The sequence below is a fragment of the Pongo abelii genome, chromosome 22 (genome assembly GCF_028885655.2).
Source record: "Pongo abelii isolate AG06213 chromosome 22, NHGRI_mPonAbe1-v2.0_pri, whole genome shotgun sequence".
NCBI lineage: Eukaryota > Metazoa > Chordata > Mammalia > Primates > Hominidae > Pongo > Pongo abelii.
Window position 1 is genome coordinate 52,287,031 of NC_072007.2, and position 22,712 is coordinate 52,309,742.

At 46.7% G+C, this 22,712-nt stretch overlaps 1 protein-coding gene across 1 annotated transcript in view; it reads right to left on the reverse strand.

The window, feature by feature from the left end:
• Positions 1–22,712, reverse strand: part of C2CD2 (C2 calcium dependent domain containing 2) — a 69,906-nt gene that overhangs the window by 21,964 nt on the left and 25,230 nt on the right. The window contains exons 3-9 of the mRNA XM_003779445.5: positions 16,139–16,252; positions 11,632–11,736; positions 10,884–11,000; positions 7,436–7,559; positions 5,186–5,294; positions 2,292–2,356; positions 481–605 (exon numbers count right to left, since the gene is read on the reverse strand). Of these exons, the coding sequence (XP_003779493.4) occupies positions 481–605; positions 2,292–2,356; positions 5,186–5,294; positions 7,436–7,559; positions 10,884–11,000; positions 11,632–11,736; positions 16,139–16,252 (759 nt within the window). The remainder of the gene's footprint in view (positions 1–480; positions 606–2,291; positions 2,357–5,185; positions 5,295–7,435; positions 7,560–10,883; positions 11,001–11,631; positions 11,737–16,138; positions 16,253–22,712) is intronic.

The window sequence follows — 22,712 nt, forward strand, 5'->3', positions numbered from 1 at the left end:
ACGCGTTACTTGTTTCTGGTTTTGTGGAAGTTGCACAGACTGATCAGCCACGTAACGCTGCCTTCTTGTGAAATAACCATAATTCATAATTCCCTCCCTTAACGTCACTTAGCATTTCCAATTAACCTGGATATTCCCAGAATGGACACAGACCCAACCTTATACACAGCCAGCTCAACACATAATGATGGCAACAGAATAGAAGCTGAGGAACCAAGCAAAACTTTCAAAGGCCTTTTTGGGGTAGGCCCATAAAATGGCATCCTCACAAGTTATCTCCTCCAGCAGACAACTCAATTGTACAGTGGACAGAACGTGCTCTATTCGAGTCTGGTCCTGCATACGATGAAACAGCCTCTCCTCTTACAGGAGGTCTTATTTCACACAGAAGCAGGAGTGAGACTGCAGACATAAGTGAAGACGCTCCTTGGGTAAGTGCCCCAAGCCGGAACCCGGCCGCGGTGGGGAGCCTCGCCCTACCTCTGCCGTGACCGAGCCCAGCACTGAGCTGCCGCAGGCAGACCCGCTGGTCAGCGTGAAGCTCTGTGGCCCAGAAGGCTGCTTCTTAAATAAATCCAGAGGAACTGTCGCCGTCGCCAGCAGACCTGAAAAGACAGGAGACAGGCAAGGGGTGCCGCTGATGCTTCTCGGGGTTCCGTGAGAACGGAAAGGCCCACACGCCCAGCAGCCGGAACACGCTCCTCACGTGCATCCAGCCCACTGGAAAGTGCTCACGTTTCAGAACGTTTTAAAAATGTCGATGCCATAAAAGACAAAGAAAGGCTGTGGAAACGCTGCAGGACAGAGGATGCTAAAGCAATAAGACAGTCAGGCAATGTCCGGCCCTGTGCCCGAGTGGAAAGGTCACTGCTCTGAAGGACATCATGGGGTCGTCCAGTGACAAATACTGGAAGATGTGCATAAGCTAAGGAATTGCAGCAATGTAAATTCAGGGAGCTGACAACTGTACTGCGGACACAGCAGAGAGTATCTCCATTCCTAGGAGAACACACACTAAAGAATTGAGGATAAAGGGCCAAGATGCATATAATTTACCCTCAAGTTGTGTGTGTGTGTGTGTGTGTGTGTGTGTGTAAAAAGAAAATGAGTACGGGGAGAGAGAGAGAGACCAAGCATGAGCACAAATAGTAAAGGAAACTGAGCAAATGTTAAGGATACGTGAGTTTGAGTAAAGGTTATGTGGCTGTTCTTTGCATTGTTTTTGTAAAGTTTGAAATTTCATAGATTCCATCAGGCTGGGCTGGAATGAAATTTGAGTGAGGCCAGCAGGAGTGGGGACCCAGGAATGGGATCAGAAGTTGACTTCTCTCCAGGTAAACAGCACCCCCATGCTGTGCAGGTCCCCAATCTACGTTATGCTTCTCTCTCAGGACTCTTATCTCACGGGCATCCCAGTTTTCTCGGGACTCCAAAATCAAGGAAGTCGCCTCAGGATTCTTGCTAACAACTAGGATATAAAACTAGTTAATTGGGAGAAATAACAACCTTCTCACTTTAGGAGGTAACCAAATGGCTTGATTTTATTGCTGGATAGGCTGGGCAAGGGCTTCCTAATTTTGGCATGTTTATGGGGAGAGTTTTACAATCTAAGAAAATATTTGTATCTTTAAAAACCTAACAAATATTGAAACTACTGATGTGCACACACGCACACATACAGGCCTACGTTCATTGTAGTGTTTTAGTGACTTTACCTCTCATTGTTGCTTTCTTGTGTATAAATCCTGAGTTCAATTTAAACCTCTGTAGTTTATTTTACAAGGAAAAACCCAGTGAAATTCATACAGGCCATAGAGTAGGGATGAAAAAGCTCTGGAGATAGATGGGGGTGATGGTTGCACAACAGTGTGAATGTACTTACTGCCCCTGAACTATCTACTTAGAAATGGTTAAGATGATACATTTTATGTTGTTTATCTTACTACAGTTAAAAGGTTTTGTTTTTGTTTTTGTTTTCCAAAAAAAGGAGGTCTCTTGGGGCTAGGAAGGTTCAGAACTACTTCTCTATGCCAAGAATTGTTGCATAAAAGATTTTGGATTTTTTAAAAAAAACAAACAAAAAATCCAGTTGAACATTTCCCCAAAATGTATGACCTTGTTAATAACTCAAATTGCCTTTCGACCAAACATTCCCATGGGAAAACCAAAGTCATTTAGAGGAGGGGTCAGCTTCCTCTGCTGGATCTCCCACCGCCCTTTCCTGAGGCCCGGGGTCATGCAGCGGAGGACCTTTCCAGAGGGCGGGGCCTCTGTCCTCCTGCTGAACCCACCTTCTGAGGATCGCCCAGCCTCTGAAATCTGCAGGTGTAACTCCTTCGACTTGGCATTCAACTCGCTTTGGAAGAGAAAAAAGTTATGAGTCCTAAAAAATGTAATGCTTGATTCTTTTTATGAAATAGAGTATTTTTTCTGATTATAGAAAGGAAGACAAAGATGTCAATATTAACAAACTACCAAGACATATAAGCAAAAAAAAGGCAAGAGTTAACTGCAACCTCCCCATTCGGAAACAGTTACTGTTAATATTCGGTGACTAGCCTTCCAGAACAGTCAACAGGATGTTCTGTGATGACAGTGACAGAGGAGCTGTCAAATGTGGTAGGCATGGAGCACTGGAGAGGTGGCCAGTGCAAGCTGAGGAACTGAATGTCATTTTTAAAAATTTCCATTAATTTAATTTAAAGAGACACATGTGGCCAGTCGCTGCCATATTGAAAGCACAGCTATATAATGACCTGAAGACAAAATACGGAACATGATATACCTCCCTCCTTCTTCGTAACCTATTTATTTTCATTAAAAAGGCATTAAAAAAAAAAGTAGAGATGAAGTCTTGCCACGTTGCCCAGGCTAGTCTCGAACTCCTGAGCTCAAGCCATCCTCCCACCTCAGCCTCCCAACATGCTGGGATTACAGGTGAGCCACTGCGCCCAGCCTGTAACCTATTCTTTTAACTGAAAACTTTGTGGATGTCTTTCTGTATAACTACAGAGCAACATCATGTTTGATAGGCCTCTAGTATTCTGCTCTTTGTCCTTAGGAGATTTTATTTAGCCAACTCTTTACTAAACAACCCTTCTTAATGTGTTGGTGGTCCCCACTATTTTATAACTATACACAAGCTGAGAGGCACATTCTTACACATATATCTTTGCACGCCATGTGATTACTTCCTTAGGAAAACTCTAATTGCCTGTCAAATGGCATGTGCATTTGAGAGGTGTTTTTCATTTAGGCCGATTGATGGCATCCAGAATGCTTATTCCCAGTGACACCTCCAATGCCATTATCACTCTCTTATTCTTTACCAAGCTGTGAGGTGGAAAAATGACCTCTCTCTTTTGCTGAAGTTTGCATGACTTTACTTATTTCTGAACATATTTTCAGAAGTTTATAGCCATTGGTAGCTCTGGCTTTTGTATTTCCAGTTCAGGAATTTTGTTCAGTTTTCTAAGACAGCTGTCATCTTTTCATTCATGATTTATAAAAGCTATACACACACACACACACACACACACACACACACACACACACACGGGAAATTTTCTTCCATTACTTTTTCTAATTGTTCATTTTTTAAGGATTAGATTATGATTAATTTTAATACTTTGGTACTCAGCTAATTCATTAAATGATTATGTCTATTAGTTTTTAAAATATTCATTTCTACCTTATATCCATTATTCTTTCTAATAGCTTGGATTGATTTTCTTGTATAGTCCTGATATGCAGTCATATCATCTCCAAACAATGATTGGTCTTGCCTCTTCCTTTCCGGTATTTGTGTATGGTTTTTTCCCTTATCTAATTGCATTAACCAATACTTCTAGAACAAAACAATAGGCATCCTTCTCTTGATTTTAGTGAGTCTGCTTCTGGTATTTACCATTTATAGTGATTTTTAAAATCTTATTAAAGAAGTATCCATAAATTTTGTTCTAATTAAGTTTTTAAAAATTAAGAATGGGTATTAAATGTCACTGAATGTCTTCTGGACATATGTAGAGAAAATACATTTATTTTCTCTTTTCATCTAGTAATACAATGAACACCATTAATAAGACTTCCTTATGTGAAAGCACACATACATCCTTACATTCCTGGTATGAACACAGCTGGTTTTATTTTTCATGTGCTGCTAGATTCTGTTTGATAATATTTTATTTATGATTCTTACACCATTATTTATGCATGGCCTACATTTTTCCCTATGTCTATTCTTTTTTTTTTTTTTTTTTTTTTTTTTGGAAATGGAGTCTCACTTTGTTGCCCAGGCTGGAGTGCAGTGGTACAATCTCAGCTCACTGCAACCTCTGAATCCCAGGCTCAAGTGATTCTCCTGCCTCGGCCTCCTGAGTAGCTGTGATTACAGGCACCTGCCACCATGACTGGCTAATTTTTGTACTTTTAGTAGAGACAAGGTTTCATTCACCATGCTGGCCAGGTTGGTCTCGAACTCCTGACCTCCACCCATCTCAGCCTCCCAAAGTACTGGGATTACATGTGTGAGCTACTGTTCCCAGACTTTCTTTTTTTTTTTTGAGACAGGGTATCTCTCTGTCACTCAGGCTGGAATGCAGTGGCACAATCACAGCTCACTGCAGCCTCAATCTCCCAGGCTCAAGCAATCCTCCTGCATCAGCCTCCCAAATAGCTAGGAGTTCTACAGGCAAGGCAAGGGCCACCATGCCCGGTTAATTTTTTTAAAACTTTTAGTACAGAAGAGGTCTCGCTATGTTGCTCAGGCTGGTCTTAAACTCCTGGGCTCAAGCGATTCTCCCGTCTCTGCCTGCCAGACAGCTGGGATTACAGGCATGAGCCTCTGCGCCCAGCCCCTTTTTCTATTTTCTTCGTTAGGTTCTGGATTCGGTCAGAGACTCCCTCCCTTTTCACCCTGGATGATGTGTGTGTCTGTAAGAGACCCCATGATGGCTCCCTCTCATCATATCAGGGCAGGAGGAGAAAACTGACTCTAAGAGCTGCCTTTACAACGAAACCCATGTTTGACCTAAAGCTACCTTTAAGATGCTTAAGACATCATTTGTTGTTAACTGTTTTGGTTTAATGTTTTAGCCTAAACGGTGCTGCAGAATGATTTCAGGATTTGGCGCTCCTGAACAGACACGGCCGTGGACACACAGGCCCATAACCTGGCCGGACTCACAAGGTGAATTCCTCTTCCCACGTGAGGTCCGGAGTGTTTTTCGTCAGGGTGCTGGAGAACCTCTGAACAGGATCGTTCAGCTGCACGACGCACACTGCGTTAATGTGACCTGTAATTAAATAGAAGGGCATCGTGTTGGCGTTTATTTTTATTTTGTATTTATTTATTTATTTATTTTTTGAGACAGAGTCTCGCTCTGTCGCCCAGGCTGGAGTGCAGTGGTGCGATCTCGGCTCACTGCAACCTCCACCTCCTGGGTTCAAGTGATTCTCCTGCCTCAGCTTCCTGAGTATCTGGGATTACAGGCGCAGGCCTCCACGCTCAGCTAATTTTTGTATTTTTAGTAGAGACGGGGTTTCACCATGTTGGTAAGGCTGGTCTCGAACTCCTGACCACGTAATCCACCTGCCTCAGCCTCCCAAAGTGCTGGGATTATAGGCATGAGCCATCGCGCCCAGCATTATTTTTATTTTTTAAATTGCTGAAGACATTGTATGCATAGAAAAAAAGGCTAAATTAAATGACTAAGGTCAAGGTTTACCCACTTCAGAGAGTAGGAATTCTTTCATTTGCCATTTTCAAATGCTCATAGCACCAGCCTTTATTGGAGTTATATAATTTTTTCCCACATTTGGTATCAACAGCCCTGGGCTGTTGACCCCAAGTGCCTCGCCCCCTCTGTCAGTGCTGGCCACAGGCGTGGGCTCCCAGGGGGACCCTCCCCAAGAGGCAGCACCATTATATACAGAGGCATGGTCCCCACTTTTAGACAAGAGTAACAGTTTGCCAAAGCCTAAACATCAGTTCATGTTGACTCCTAAATTTGGAAATATACCTCACAGAGTTCCCATTTCCCGACTTACACCAGACAGGTGCTGTACCTGATACTAGCCAGGGTATTTGATCCAGGTAGTAGGACATGTCACTAGTGAACAGCTGTTTCTGCTTTGAGACAATGCTTCTCCCCGCAGCACAAAGTCCCCAATACACTGTGGAATCAGTAATTGCTGGAATGTTTGGACGCTGGACCATGCAGCAGCAGGGTGAAGCAGCCTCCATGCATTCACTACTGAGCTTTCACAGTCACTCTTCAAGAGAAGACTCAGACCCAGACGTGGGGACATCCGACAGAGGCAGGAACGGAGCCTGGCCTCAGGGCAGGTACGTGTGAGAGCTGGGACCCCAACCCTGACCGACCGAGTCCAGGGAGCTCACATTTAGCCACTAAGCAGCACAGGTTGAAAGGGCAACATGCGGGCACTTTTACCAAAAAACATCCTCAACAGCTAGCTCTGCACAGTCTCAGTGGCTAGACGTGGCCCATTTGTGCTTTTGGAACTGGAGGAAGCCCCTTGCAAATAAAGATAAGTCACCTTTAACATACTCAGGCAATACAATTCGCTCCTGTTCTTGGCAAAATGGAGTCGTGGTGTAAAGAGGTGCCCTGTCCCGAGTGACTCTGTGTCTGGGGCCTCAACAGTGATTCAGAACCACCCAGAAGGGGTTATCCATTCTCTGTTGCTTGTCTTGGCTCCAACAGCAGCCATGGTCTCCCAGCATCGGAGTCCCGAGTGTGGCCGAAGCCATCTGATGCCCATCAACTCCCTACATCCCCCTTCACCCACTTTCTAAGAAAGCAGAATCTCCAGCACTTTGGGAGGCTGAGGCGGGCGGATCACCTGAGGTCAGGAGTTCAAGACCAGCCTGACCAACATGGAGAAACCTCATTTCTACTAAAAATACAAAATAGCTGGGCGTGGTGGTGCATGCCTGTAATCCCAGCTACTAGGGAGGCTGAGGCAGGAGAATCGCTTGAACCCAGGAACTGGAGGTTGTAGTCAGCCGAGATCGTGCCATTGCACTCTAGCCTGGGTAACAAGAGCGAAACTCTGTCTGCACCTTGGTCAGGGATGCTTAACACATACATACGGGTTCAATAGTTAAAAAAAAAAAAAAAAAAAGGAAAGAAAAGATAAAAAGGCAGGACAATTCCAGACAAATGAAAAAGGCCAAACCAATTATACTCCTTTCTCCCCTTGACCTTCACACGTGCAGAAACAGGATTGGATTTTTTAGCACCTCTTGTTCCCGTTACATTTTCAGGTGCTCTCTGCAACCATGGCAGGGCTCCCGCTGCACCCCCACAGGAGGATGCCACCAGAGAATCCAAGGCCCCCCAGAGCCCCTGACTCTGCTCAGGGGCAGGAACAGCCCCTCCAGGCAGGCAGGCAGGCTCCCATCGTCACCCACCTGAGACACCGGGCTCGCTGAGCAGCAAGGCGCCGATGTTCCTCACCAGTAGCTTTAGCTCGTGGGCCCTTGGAGGTTTAGGAGGACAGGATTCCTGAGCAGTAGATGCAGCACACTGTAAGTTCTGAAAAAATAAAGAGCACTTTATTTTTGGTCTTCATGGGGAGATTGAGGACCACGGAAGTAGCTGCTGGACTCCTGTTATGGGGGGTGGCGGCAGTGGGGTGTCTACAGGAAAACCTGCACAGGGAGCCCGAGCTCTGGGGTCTGCTTTGAAACAATTTCCCTTCTCATAGGAAGGGAGGGAGCCAATGAGCCATCGCCATCCTCCTGCCTGGGAGCATTTTCTATCCCAAATACAGCAAGTACAAGTAGCAGTGCATTCATCCACAGACAGGGTTCCCAAAACTTATCACAGGGGAAGATGGAGCTCGCTTTGCCATGGGTCTAAACTATCTGACCCGGGCACGTGCTCAAGAGCATGAGGACCTCTTCCGCTGGCTGCAGGCACTCATGGCCTGCTAGCAAAGAGCAGGACACCAGACAGATGGGAACGGCCAGGGCTGTCAGCCCACACTCATTTCCCACCTCCACACAGAGTCCAACGTCCACATGAGGAATGTCTATGCATACCCTAGCACTGCACAGGTGAGGGGACAGAGGCAGGGGCAGCTGGGACCAGCTTCCACCACATCACATCCTCCAACAGGCACCAGGGCATTTCCAACAGAAAGCACCCCCAAATCTGGAAGAGCCCAGCTTCAAACCAGCATTTCCCAAACTGGGTTCCACCTGTCACCCACTGCTAAGAGTGTTCTTTTTTTTTTTTTTTTTTTGAGATAGAGTCTCACTCTGTTGTCCAGGCTAGAGTGCAGTGGTGCGATCTCAGTTCACTGCAACCTCTGCCTCCTGGGTGCAAGCAATTCTCCTGCCTCAGCCTCCTGAGTAGCTGAGATTACAGGTGCCCGCCACCACACCCGGCTAATTCTTTTTGTATTTTTAGTAGAGACAGGGTTTCATCATGTTGGCCAGGCTGGTCTCGAAATCTCCACCTCAGGTGATCCGCACACCTCAGCCTCCCAAAGTGCTGGGATTACAGGCATGAGCCACCACGACTGGCTAAGAGTGTTCTTTTATTTTTTTTTTTGTTTGTTTATTTAAGTTCTTTTTCTTTTCTTTTTAAATTACACTTTAAGTTTTAGGGTACATGTGCACAACGTGCAGGTTTGTTAAAGAGGCTCTGTTCGTTGCAAGCATTCAGGGACCCAGACGGGCTTCTCGGAGGTGGCGCCAGCCCCCATGCTGTGAGAAGTTTTCAGGCAGAGACCCTGGGTGCTGATTTGACTGAGCACTTCTTCGGGGAAATGCTCACTAATGTCTCAAGAGACACAGGTGTTCTTTCCCACCTAGAAAACATTGTTCTGAGCCAGGCACTTCCCAAACGTGAGCTAAGGGTGCTGGAGCCCAAGAAGGAATTGCCGAAGTCCCTGAGATCCAAGGACATGAGCGCTGGGGACAGAGCAATCTACTTGTCTGGGACAGAGATGAAATCTTTTTTTTCAATTGCTGAGGGTGATGGTTAACTGTATGTGTCGACTTGACTGGGCCATGGGGTGCCCAGATGTCTGGTCCAACATGATTCTGGGTGTGACTGTGAGTGTGTTTCTGGATGAGATTAACATTTAACTTGGCACACCCAATAATGCAGATTTTCCTCCCTCACGTGGGTGGGCCTCATCCAGTCAGTTGGAGGCACAACGGAACAAAAAGGCTGAGTAAAAGGAAACTCCCCTTCTTCACTGCTTGAGCCAGGAAAGGGGCCTTTTCCTGCCTTCAGACTTGGACTGAAACAGTGACTCTTCATGGGTCTTGAGCCCAGTGGCCTTTGGACTGGAACATACATCATGGGCTCTTTTAGGTCTCAGGGCTTCAGACTCGAACTAGAATTACCCCACAGACTCTCCTGGGGCTGCAGCTTGCCAAATGCAGATCTCAGGACGTACTAGCCTTCATAACTGTGTGAGCTGATTACACACACAAACACACACACACACACACACACACTCCCACTGGTTCTGTTTCTCTGGAAAATCCTGACCAATATGATATATATATATGCTATTTTGATTAAATAAACTGTACAAATTTATGGAAAAGCATGATTGAAGTTATGATCATCTGGGTCCTATTAAATTCATGGATTCCAAAAATATACAACTGTTTTATGAAGTTGCATACATTTTGACATTAAAAGTTGATTGTCATATTCAGAACAGTCACCTCTGATGTGAAATAAGCTACTGTGACAGAAATAGTGAAAGGGACAGCACTGGGACGCTCCCCTCACCTCCCAAGCGTCACAGCCTGGTCCCCTCCATTTGGAGAGGCTGAGTGACCCCAGGCCCCTGGGAAGCCCCCAAGACATCCACACCCCTCCTGCTCTGCTCTGCTGGCCCGGTGCCCCTTCTGCCTATTGCAGGCTTCGGGAGGGTGATGATGCTTCCTTATACTCTTCTAACCCCCATGGCCAGGGCTTAGCAGCAAACACTGCCATCAACTGATATCTGTCCAGTGAAACAAAGTCTTCAGACTCTACCTACTGACAGCTGCGGTGACATCCGCAGACCAAGGACAAACATCACACAAGAATTTATATTTTCAAACTGACTTCACCAAGAGCTAGATAATAAAGATGGACATTATAATAAAGATGTATTTTATCATGCTACATAAAACCACTGCCAAAAAAATATATTTTTTAAACTTCGGGGACTATAAGTGCCTGTTTTACATAATCATGATAAAAAGATCAGCACGTGACTCACCTTAAACAAAGGATTACTGATGTGTTATTTAGGCCCATGAGGTTGACCAGGGCAAATGCTCTGGATAAGAATTTAACCAGAAAAGTGAGTAGCACCCTAATCAGATGGAATAGGGGGGCTCCAGCATGAGGAGGGAGGCAGGTGATATGGAAAAGGGGGTCGCACAGATGAGACTAGCCTCGTTTATCGTGTGCCCCAAAGGACAAAGCCCTCCAAGAGGCAGGAGCTGTTGCAGGCAGGACCAGGGCAGCAGGCCAGCCCTAGCCCAGGCTAAACCGTCTCTGTCTATCCCACCCACCTGGCTGTGCCTGCTTCTGGGGCAATGTTCTCAACACTGGCTGCTTTCCCAGGTACCTTGGTCCTGGAAGGATGAGGTCTAGGGCTCTGAATGGACAGGGAAATGTCAGGTTTTCCTGCCACTTCATGAAGCTTTGCAGCCCCGTGCTCCAAACCCAAGGCTTTATCCCACACCCACCATCATTATCTCCAGCAAGCACCCGAGCCATCTTGGCTCTACCATGGGAGGTGGAGAAATGCTGGAAACGCACACAGATTCTCCAAGAGAGGTGGGCCATGGTGCCCAACGGGGTTCAGATGCACCCACAGCACCCAGATGAGTTTACCTGAGCTTCCTTTACAGTCGTGGGCTTGGTGATCAGAACCACTGATGGAGAGGCAGAACCAACCAAATGCTTCAAGATGTCCTTGACAGTGTCAGACATCGCACTTGTCTCAGCCACCTGGTCGTGGTGAAAGAGGAGAAAGTTGACAAATCGACTTTGCAAGCCCACTCCCTGCTCCCAACCTCATGTCTTCAGGTGACGAAAACCATGCAAAGTAGGAAGGAAGGAAATTATCTTCAGATTTTAGCTCTGTCTTTGCAAAAACTGTGGAAAGAAAGGAGGCCCTGCCCTTGGAAGCAGCCTTTGGACTCAGCCCAAGTTACGAGTGCAGCGCCCTCACCGTGGGAGAGAGGGCCTGATCGTCACACATGGCGGAGCGTCAAGCGGGTACCTACAGTGTCATTAGCCTTTGCTGCATATGAGTGCTAAAATCATCCCCAGCCAATTAAACCCACATCTGGGGTGGGGCAGGGAAGGCTTCAGGGTTTTTTTAAATGGCCAGGTGACTGCAGGTACAGCTCAGGTGGGAGCCCTGCATCCAATCCATCAAAGCCATCCCCTGGCAGGCCCTGCCAAGCCAAAGGGCCCATCCACATCCTGAGAAGCCCAAGCCAGCCCCAGAAGGGGTGGCTGGGATAGGGAAGGAGGCCACCAACACCAGCCATGCACTCAGTTCCCCACCACAGACTGTCCTAACATACGTGTGTTCTCATGTCAATGGAAGAATCATAAAAACTTACGGACTGACCTCCCCCAGTGCTTTGGGCTGGATATTAATGGCCATTTCCGGCACACTGATGAAAGACCAGCTAATCTGGAGGTCCTCTTTCTTCTCCTTCATGTGGAACTCCAACTATTAAAAAACAAGTTATTAGAGGGCCACTCTTTCCACCAAAGCCTTAATGTGCATGTGTGTGAGCATGTGTGTGCACATGTGACTGTGTGTGTGAGCATGTGTGTGTGCATGTGACTGTGTGTGCACGTGTGTGCATGTGACTGTGTGTGTGAGCATGTGTGTATGTGACTGTGTGTGAGCATTGTATGTGCATGTGACTGTGTGTGTGCATGTGTGTGCATGTGACTGTGTGAGCATGTGTGTGTGCATGTGACTGTGTATGTGTGCATGTGTGTGTATGTGACTGTGCATGTGTGTGTGCATGACTGTGTGAGCATGTGTGTGTGCATGTGACTGTGTGCATGTGTGTGCATGACTGTGAGCGCGTGTGTGTGCCTGTGACTGTATGTGAGCATGTGTGAGTGCATGTGACTGTGTGTGCATGTGTGCATATGACTGTGTGTGAGCATGTGTGTGTGCATGTGACTGTATGTGAGCATGTGTGAGCATATGTGTGTGTGCATGTGACTGTATGTGTGCATTGTGTGCATGTGACTGTATGTGAGCATGTGTGTGTGCATATGACTGTGTGTGAGCATGTGCGTGCATGTGACTATGTGAGCATGTGTGTGTGCATGTGACTGTGTGTGCATGTGTGTGTGCATGACTGTGTGAGCATGTGTGTGTGCATGTGACTGTGTGAGCATGTGTGAGCATGTGTGTGCATGTGACTGTGTGTGAGCATGTGTGCATGTGACTGTGAGCATGTGTGTGCATGTGACTGTGTGCGTGTGTGTATATGACTGTGAGCATGTGTGTGTGCATGTGACTGTATGTGAGCATGTGTGAGCATGTGTGCATGTGACTGTGTGCGCATGTGTGTGTGCATGACTGTGTGTGAGCATGTGTGTGTGCATGTGACTGTGTGAGCATGTGTGAGCATGTGTGCATGTGACTGTGTGTGAGCACGTGTGTGTGCATGTGACTGTGAGCATGTGTGTGCATGTGAGACTGTGTGTGAGCATGTGTGTGTGCATGTGACTGTGTGCGTGTGTGTATGACTGTGTGTGAGCATGTGTGTGTAAATGTGACTATGTGAGCATGTGTGAGCATGTGTGTGCATGTGACCGTGTGAGCATGTGTGTGCATGTGACTGTGTGTGAGCATGTGTGCATGTGACTGTGTGAGCATGTGTGTGTGCATGTATGCATGTGAGCATGTGTCCATGTGAGCATGTGTGTGAGTGCATGTGAGTGTGCATGTATGTGCATTGTGGATGTGTGCGTATGAGCATGTGTGCTCATGTATGCATGTGTGTGCATGTGTGAATGTGTGTGCGTGTGCATGTGTATTTGAGCGTGTGCGGAAGTGTGCGTGTGAGCATGTGTGCCTGTATGTGTGCGCGTGTCTGCATCAGTGTGCATGTGTGTATGTATGTGTGTACCTGCTCATTTATTCACATATTTTCACAGAAAACTGCTTAGTTTTCCACTTGGCATACTATGTGCTTTCAAAATGGAGAGCAGGACCCCAAACTCTCTTTACCCCCTGCCCTTCCTGCCCCTTCTCTGGCCTCAACCTACCCCTCAAAGAGGAGCCTCAGCATTGGTGGTCGACAACCAGATGTCATCAAACCTTGCAGTCGATTTAACATAAATAGTTTGCTGTGCTTTGCATTTCTCCTTCTGGGAGTATCCGCAAGGCATAAAGGAAAGAGGAGTGAGAGAAGGGCCCAGGGCGCCTCATTCTAATCCTGGGCGTGGGCTCCCCTGCTCCACACTCACACAGCCCTGAAGATTGTGTGCGGCACATAGGCATCTTTACTGTCTCTTGCTGGGGCCGTCACAGCAGCCTCTAACTGGACTCCAATCTCTAAGGATGCCTCATCCCACCCTGTCCATTTGGGAGACAGAACAGTGGCCCCCAAAGATGTTCACCCCCTAATCCCTGGAACTTGTGACTGTGAGACCCTACAGGGCACAGGAGACTTGGCAGGTGTGACAGGGGAAGGACCTCAAGATGGGGAGATGACCCTGGGTCCTTCCGAAGAGCCCAGTGGAAACACGTGAGTCCTGAAGAGTGGGGGAGCACGGGAGAAGAGGGGCCAGGGCATGTGACAAGGACTGCAGGCATCCCTGCAGGTGTGGAGGTGGAGGAAGGCACCCTGAGCTGAAAAATGGGGTGCCTCAAGGAGCCAGAAATGGCCCTCCACTGACAGCCACAAGAAAATGGAACTCAGTCCCGTAATCCCACGGAATGAAATTCTACCAACAACCCCAAAAGCAATGAACAGACTCCCCTGTGACTGTCGCTAAGGCAGGCGCAGCCCTGACAGCTCCTGGATTTGGGCCTGGCCGGACACCTGGCCTCCTTCACGATGGCATCACCAATCTGTGCTGTTTTAAACTGTTCAGGGTCATTTGTATCCACAGCCATAGAAAGCTAATATTGCATCCTTTATTCTTCAGCTAGATGCTCCGTCCAAAGCAAAAATCTTTTTTTTTTTTTTTTTTTTTTTTTTTTTTTTTTGAGATGGAGTCTTGCTGTGTCGCCCAGGCTGGAGTGCAGTGGCGCGATCTCGGCTCACTGCAAGCTCCACCTCCTGGGTTCATGCCATTCTCCTGCCTCAGCCTCCCGAGTAGCTGGGACTACAGGTGCCCGCCACCACGCCCGGCTAATTTTTTTGTATTTTTAGTAGGGACGGGGTTTCACCGCGTTAGCCAGGATGGCCTCGATCTTCTGACCTCGTGATCCACCCGCCTTGGCCTCCCAAAGTGCTGGGATTCCAGGCGTGAGCCACCGCGCCCGGCCCAAAGCAAAAATCTTAACTTTGCAGATCTCCATTCCTTCCCCACTCCTAAACAAAAGGGAAGAACGACTTCAGACTATCTGAGTACGTGGACTCTCACCTCATGCTAGAAGCAGGGTAAGAGAAAAACAATGACTTCTACTTCATAACCGTCTCCAACCTGCCTTCCTTGTCTGGTAATTCTAGGAAAAAATTAGGTAATTCTAGTGGAAAAGTGCACTTTAATTGTTTTGACACAGACGGCTGAGTCGATGGAGACCACTGTTGCATCTCTGGTTGGAGGAACATCAGAGAAGCGGGAACGCCTCCTGCCGCTAGCCTCAATTATTTACCCATCTCTAGCAGCTGCCTCTGCGCTGAGAGGTAATCCACATATTGGTTTCTAACTGTGTTAACAGATCAAAGATACAATTGTGTTCCTTCTGTGCGAGCTGCTTAAAATGGCATGAACGCTTTGATATAATAAACACAATGTCAGAAATGACATTTCTTCATTTGTGGTTGTGATCCTCTCTGGTCTCATTCAGTTCCAAAACATGGATCAAATGTTGGGTAAGTATGATCCAGACTTTGCAGGTTATTTTCTAATCACACTGTCCAAAACATCTGAGGGATGTAGGAGAGATTAACGCCTCACGAATCCACGATGCCAACTCTTCACCTCTTCAATTCCCTCAAAGGGGGTACTGCTGGAGTGGGGCTGAGGAACTAGGGGGGTGGATTTCAGAAAAAAGCCACTTAGGTAGCTGGGAAATCTTGTTAGTGCCGGCTATTTAAAACCATGCCTTTGTAAGAAAAGCATATGGGATGTCATCTTCCCTTGTGATTGGGAATTCTGCATGACTTGAGCTCATCTCCCAAATTAGGAGTCAAGTCCAATGACACGGGAGATGAAACAGGGCATTGAACTGGCAGTGACCCTTGAAACAAGCCCAGACATCTGCAATTTTTAAATACCAGCTAAAGAGGAACTCCAGTGAATATCTGGCTGGATGTGAGAGACGCACAGCTCTCTGATGATTTGGGCAACCAAAGTCTCACTGGGCTTACTGTAGTTATTAGAGATCCATAAGTCTCTCTCTGTAAAATTATAGAGATGTGTATAATTATATATATGTCTTTATTATTATAAGTCTACTATGAAAACATGGAATAATGGTAATACTAATTTTTTAACTTACAAAAATAATAAGGCGGTTCTTTTTAAATCAACTTTGTCAAAAACTGAAAAGAGGAATGCCCCACCGCAGCCGCTCAGCTGTGTTTCCAAGCTGCAACCAGCACTAGATTCGGAACCAGAACCACTTTTCTCCTCTCAGATGCCACCTGCCTTATCATATCCGTCAACAACACCCTGCCTCATTCAAATGCCCGAAAGAGGCAACCCCTGAGTTTATTATAAATGTATGTGTGTGTGTGTAATGTGTAGTGTGTGTGATCATTTCCTACATATAAAATCCTATATGGAAGGTTACAGTTTGAAAATTATGACATGAATGATAATTAATAAAAACATGAATGTTACAGCCCTGTGACTCACACCATGCTCACTCTTCACATTTCTGAGAACTGTGACAGGTCTCATAACTTGCAAAGTCTACACATCTTTACCTGTAAATGGAATGGGGAGAGCCGCACGTCGTACAGCCGGCATCCAGCACCCGAGGCAGGCGTCTCGCTGACCAAGAACTGAATAGCCTGGCCCACCACGTGACAGACCACCACCTGGAGGAGGCACACGTAAGGGAGAAAACTGTATCCAAAACAAAGGACAGCATGTACATATGCATCTTCTTTTTTTTTTTTTTTGAGACAAGGTCTCACTCTGTCACCCAGGCTGGAGTGCAGTGGCGCGATCTCAGCTCACTGCAACCTCCACCTCCCCAGCTCAGGCGATCTCCCACCTCAGCCTCCTGAGTACATGAAACTACAGGGGTGTGCCCCGACACCCACCTAATTTTTGTTTTTGTCTTTTTTGTAAAGATGGGCTCTACCTGTATTACTGAGGCTGGTTTTGAACTCCTGAGCTCTTCCCACCTCGGCCTCCCAAAATGCTGGGATTGCAGGCATGCGCCACTGCGCTCAGCTGCCATAGGCATCTTTTTTTTTTTTTTTCTTTTTTTGAGATGGAGTCTCACTCTGTCACCCAGGCTGAAGTGCAGTGGAGCAATCTCGGCTCACTGCAACCTCTGCCTCCCTGGTTCAAGCGATTCTCCCACCTCAGCCTCCCAAGTACCTGGGATGACAGGTGCGTGCCACCATGGGCCAGCTAATTTTTGTATTTTTAGTAGAGACAAAGTTTCACCATGTTGGCCAGGCTGGTCTCGAACTCCTGGCCTCAGCTGATCTACCCACCTCAGCCTCCCAAAGTGTTGGGATTACAGGTGTGAGCCACCAGGCCTGGCCTACGCACGTTTATATCAAAATAATCTGGACTTTATACGTTAGCAAGGATACAAATTTAGAGTTTCAAAGTTGGATAAATATTCAGATTAAAATCTTTTCTATAATATAGTTTGAAAACCAGAAACAATGTTTTAAATCTTTGCTTCCTGATGACTTTCTTAGGAGCTAAAGTCTTGACCAAATCTAGTTATCATGAACTTTCCACATATAATACAGTCTTTTTCCTTTTTTTTGGAGACGGAGTTTCACTCTGTCGCCCAGGTTGGAGTGCAGTGGCACAATCTCAGCTCACTGCAACCTCCACCTCCCGGGTTCACGCGACTCTCCTGCCTCAAACTCCTGAGTGGCTGGGATTACAGGTGCGTGCTACCACTCCCGGCTAATTTTTTGTATTTTTAGTAGAGACGGGCTTTCACCATTAGCCAGGATGGTCTCGATCTCCTCACCTTGTGATCCGCCCGCCTCGGCCTTCCAAAGTGCTAGGATTACAGGCATGAGCCACCGTGCCCGGCCAACAAAGTCTTTTTCTTTAAATATCATCTTGTTCTATTTCTCCACAATAGCTGATTTTTAATTCCCCAAATGTTTCCACATTTGTACACAGTCAAAGCCATTAGCCATCTTCTTTTGCTAAAAATGAGTCTTAAAGAGAAAGTTATAGATGTTACAAGTAAAAAAAGTTTTCTTAAATTACCCAGAACACAAGGGGTTGCTTCCACCTAAATAATTTCGAGGCTATCATGGTTTTCAAAAAGGTGGGAGTAATTGGAAAAACATACAAAGTATCAAACAATTATAAAATTATGCAGCCGTACCAAAACCAGAATTATAAAATGAGCTCGTTCAAGAACCTGTCAGACAGAGAAAGATAATAACATCAGGAATAAACCAAACTGTGGTTTCCTGACATAAATCATAAATCATACAGTATTAAGAGGGGTGGTTTTCACAGCTACCATGGCACAGAGAGAGATCTAGTTTCTGCCACAGATTCCTCTACAGAAGCTGATCTAGAATGAGAGGTCAGACCCCTCCCCGCTCCCCTCCCGGGGGCAGAGGGCCAAGCAGACACGTGTAGGATAATTACCAGGCCAGGTGCCAGGTGTGCACTGGCCAGGAGGAGAGGAGAGGCGAGGGGCACACTGGGCTGGACCACAGGGCAGGCACAAGGGGGTTCCGTAGGTGGCCAGTGTTTGGCCAAAAAGCAAAGCTACCAGGAGCTGAGGGTAAGTCAGACTGACCTCCTCATTCCCAAAAGAACCACTGACTCCACCTCAGGGAGTCACTGGACAGGAAGAGAAAATTCTTTAATGCTCTGGTGGATTTATCAGAATCTAAAATACCAAATGGAAAGATTATCAAAATAATTACTCAGTCGGGACCTGCTATTCCCCCCAAGTTCAGGGCTAGGACATTCCCCTGTACTTTCTCATCTGCTGCCTCCTGGCCGCAGCCAAGCCCTGGATCCAGCTCTTCCCACCACTGACCCACCCCACTCTGGAACAAAAACAGAACCTGGGCACTACGGCCCGGGCAGGGGTCAACATCCAACATCCACAACCAAATACCTCAATGCCACAGAGCTAGAAAAAGAAAATCCTGCCTTCTCTCAATATTGGCAGAAAGTCGTGCAATTCTTTCTACCGGTTCTTATAACACCACGTTCAGAAGACTGATTCACATGAGTTAATTACATATTTCCATCATCTCCAGAGTTCACAAAGGGCCAGAACAAAAAAATGTTTGTGTAAGAAATGTTGTCTATTCATGTTAAAAATAAACGATCTATAAACAGTCCTTTTCGGAGGAACACGCTTTGTAGCCAGATGAGTTACACGCACCAATGGCATGACACTGAGAAAATTCCCCGTCCTTGGTCTCAACAGCCCATGCCTTTTACTGCTTAAAGTAAAAAAATAAAAAATAAAAATAAATTGAAAAACCTGACACTGACTCTGAGCACTGCATGATTTCCTCCAGAGACTTCTCTGCTAAGCTAATCAGCATTGTACCAAGAAAACAGACTTAGAGCCTCAACCCCAGCAAGAAAGAATTTCATTTCCCTTCATATCCAGTTCTGCAGAAAGCTTCCCACCACCCATTCCCTGATACATAGAGAACCAAGCACTTGATTAAAAGCAAGCAAATAAGTAAATAGATAAAAGGACTTTAAAACTTCTAGAATGCAGGACTCCAAAGCTTATAAGTAATCACTCAAGCCCCATCACTAAGGTAGTGTAATCTCTACATTCTACTCTAGGACAGAATGTGTGATGTCTTTTCATGGTGACACCCTGGCGTGTCTTCCCCAGCCCTAGGGCTTCCCTACCCTCTAAATAAAACCTAGAGGGCAGACCAAGCCTTTCTTAGCCTCCCCTCAGAATTCGGCTAGAAAAGTTCTTTAAAGAAACAATTTAGGCCGAGTGTGTTGGCTCACGCCTGTAATCCCAGTGCTTTGAGAGGCTGAGGCAGGAGGACTGCTTGAGTCCAGGAGTTCAAGACTAGCCTGGGCAACATAGCAAGACTCCATCTCTTAAAAAAAAAAAAATTAGCCAAGTATGGTGGTGTGCACCTGTAGTCCCAGCTACTCAGAAGGGTAAAGTGAGAGGATCACTTGAGCCCAAGGGTTTGAGGCTGCAGTGAGCCGTGATTGTGCCATTGCATTCCAGCAGAAAGAAACATTCTGAACCTGCCTCAAATTTTTACATGGCCAAACAAAATACTGCTCCTGCTCCACTTGGAGGGATAACCACTAGGGCCAAGTCCTCTTCCAGTGCCAGCCCCTGCCTCTGCCACCCTAACAAATAATGCCCCATTTGCCAAATGGACGGGGACAAAATGGAGAGGAGATTTTAAAAACAAGTAATCTTCTTTTAGCGTATTACGGTGTTATCCACAATAGGGATTAAATTCTCCCAACCCATGCCGACAGTGGCAGGCTCCCACGGGCTGAGAGGGGTTCCTCGCATCACAGCAGAAGTCAGGATCACCTGACACAGGTAAGCAGCTCCTCCTCTCTAGTTAGCCTTCCTAAGTGGCCAGATGTCAAGGGTTAACATCTACCTAAATACCCATGAGTGGGTAGAGACCCTGATCTTGACCCTAGAGTCTCCCTCCCCCAATCAGCCATGGTCATGACAGCCTCTTCTTAACTTTCCAAGTGAGCTCTTCGGGGAATTCCAGTTCTATTGAACTGACAGACTGGGCCCTGAGTGTTTCCCTCTGAAACAGTCTGCTATTAATACGGGATTTTAAAAAGTTAAATAGAAGCAATTATCTAGCACGGGCGGCAGTGACAGTGAACTCCTCAGAGGACAGGAGTGAACCCCCAGCCCCAGGACAGAACTCCACAGAGCCCAGGTCTGCATCCGCAGGAGGGAGCTCCCTCGACAACAACCAACCATCCCCCAACCCGCATTTTTTTGAGATTTTTTTTTTTCCCAAAACAAGCAAAGATTATTTACATAAAGCATTTGAAAATCAAGCAACAGAAGGGTGAACTTCGTATTCCAAATAAACAGCTTCCTGTCTGTATAAGCGACAGTGTTTTTCGGAGTGGGGAGCTATTCGTGGTAAGTCAGGGTCTCCACGTGGAAAGCCCAAGGGGGGACTCATGGTTGGCAGGTGAGGGTTTGGGTCGGGGAGCCTTGGGCAGCCCATGGAAGCTCCACGGGGACGGGAAAACAAGACTGAAGGCTGAAGAGCAGGCTGAGCGCGGAGGCCTTCATTCACCTTCTGGGTGCTCTCTCCAGCCTCAACACCTTGACCTCACGTAGTCACATAGCTACGCAAATAGCGCTTATCTGGAAACTATTCCTTTGTTTAGACTTGGGGCCAAAAAATTCCAGGCACAGTTACTCCATATTTCGCTACTGTTCACCAACAAGAGAGCCCCTGAGTCTTCAGATCTCACTGTGCCCTTTCACTTTCCTTTTCAATTAAGCTTCCTGTACAGCTGCCTCGGCTCCTTCTCTTAGAACACTCTAGAGAACTGGAAATCATGTAATTACTTTTATCTCCAAAGAAACTAGCAATGCAGCTGAGAAAATATATCCAAAAGGTTTATATACTTGAATACTTTTCACTTTCATCACATTCTGTAACACCCAAGGAAAGAACTTCCAAGTAAAATGAAGGCAAAGACCCTTCAGTAATCATTTGGATTTCCTAGTCAGATGTCTTTCCCCACTCTGCAAGCGAGTCTCACCTCTGTAAATATTCTTTAAGACAGTATGAACCGGATATAAAATACTATTTCTACTCTGGAACTGGGACTCAATTTAAAAAGGAAACTCCATTAGAGCTAAAGATTATCCCAACATCTACAACATTTAATCCTGTTTGCCCACTAATTCAAAATAAACGGCTAAAGATGTATTTTTATTTATTTATTTTTGAGATGGAGTCTCACTCTGTCCCCTAAGCTGAAGTGTAGTGGTGCAATCTCGGCTCACTGCAGCCTCCGCCTCCTGAGTTTAAGCGATTCTCCTGCCTTAGCCTCCTAAGTAGCTGGGAATACGAGTGTGCCGCACCACGCCCAACTAATTTCTGTATTTTTAGTAGAGACAGGGTTTCACCGTGTTGGCCAGGCTGGTCTCAAACTCCTGACCTCAGCCTGCCTCAGGCTCTCAAAGTGCTGGCATTACAGGCGTGACCACCGCACCCGGCTTAAAAATGTATGTATTTATTTATTTATTTATTTATTTTTTGAGACAGAGTCTCACTCTGTTGCCCAGGCTGGAGTGTGGTGGTGGGATCTCGGCTCACCACAACCTCTGCCTCCTGGGTTCAAGTGATTCTCCTGCCTCAGCCTCCCGAGTAGCTGAGACTACAGGCATGTGCCACCACACCTGGCTAATTTTTGTATTTTTAGTAGTGACGGGGTTTCACTATGTTGGCCAGGCTGGTCTCGAACTCCTGACCTCATGATCCACCCACCTTGGCCTCCCAATTTGCTGGGATTATAGGTGTGAGCCACCGCTCCCGGCCAAAGATGTATTTTTATAAGAAATTCTCGCAGGGGACTGAGATGAAAAAGGTTGGAAACAAGATGGCGGCCAACCTCAAGAGCTGCTGTTTATCCTCTTTGGGGGAAGCCTCGACCACATGGGGCTCCTGCGCCAACCTGACTCCAACCCCGTCCCCAGCAACACTCTCCCTCCCTTTTCTTGTTACATACTTTAAACAAGGAAGCCTTTCAGTAATGCTGCACTGCAAGGAGGTGTTGCTAATGCATCACACAGTTTAACATGGGCATTCTACAGCAGAAAGATCTGTTTGTGAATGTGCTGTCTTTCATCAAGTTTACACTAAAAGACAAAATCAAGACAGTTCCTTTAACATGAAGGGCAGAAGGGAAGTGGGTCTTCTCCAGGCTGGCAGCTAGTGCTTCCTGACAGGGCCAGGCCACTCGGCCACACCAACCTCCTACACCCCATGCACTGTATTCCGACCAACCGACGAAACCTCGGGGCCACCACAGGTATCTCACTCTGTTGCCTCCAGGCCAAAGTCGGGCTGCACCTGCAGGCTGGCTCGGCCCAGAATTCCATACACCATCATCCAGACGAACAGGTGGCCTCGTGGGAATCGCATTCAGGGGCAGCATCTGCCCTGGATCTCAGAGGACGGGGTCTCCAATGAGGAACCTCCACGACCTGCCCTAGGAAAGACCCTCATTCAAAACAATTTCACAACCTGTTAGCATTTTAGCATAAATTCCAGGTTAATGGAATACCTGGAATTTCAAATCATGCAAAGCAAAGCAAAAAAAAAAAAA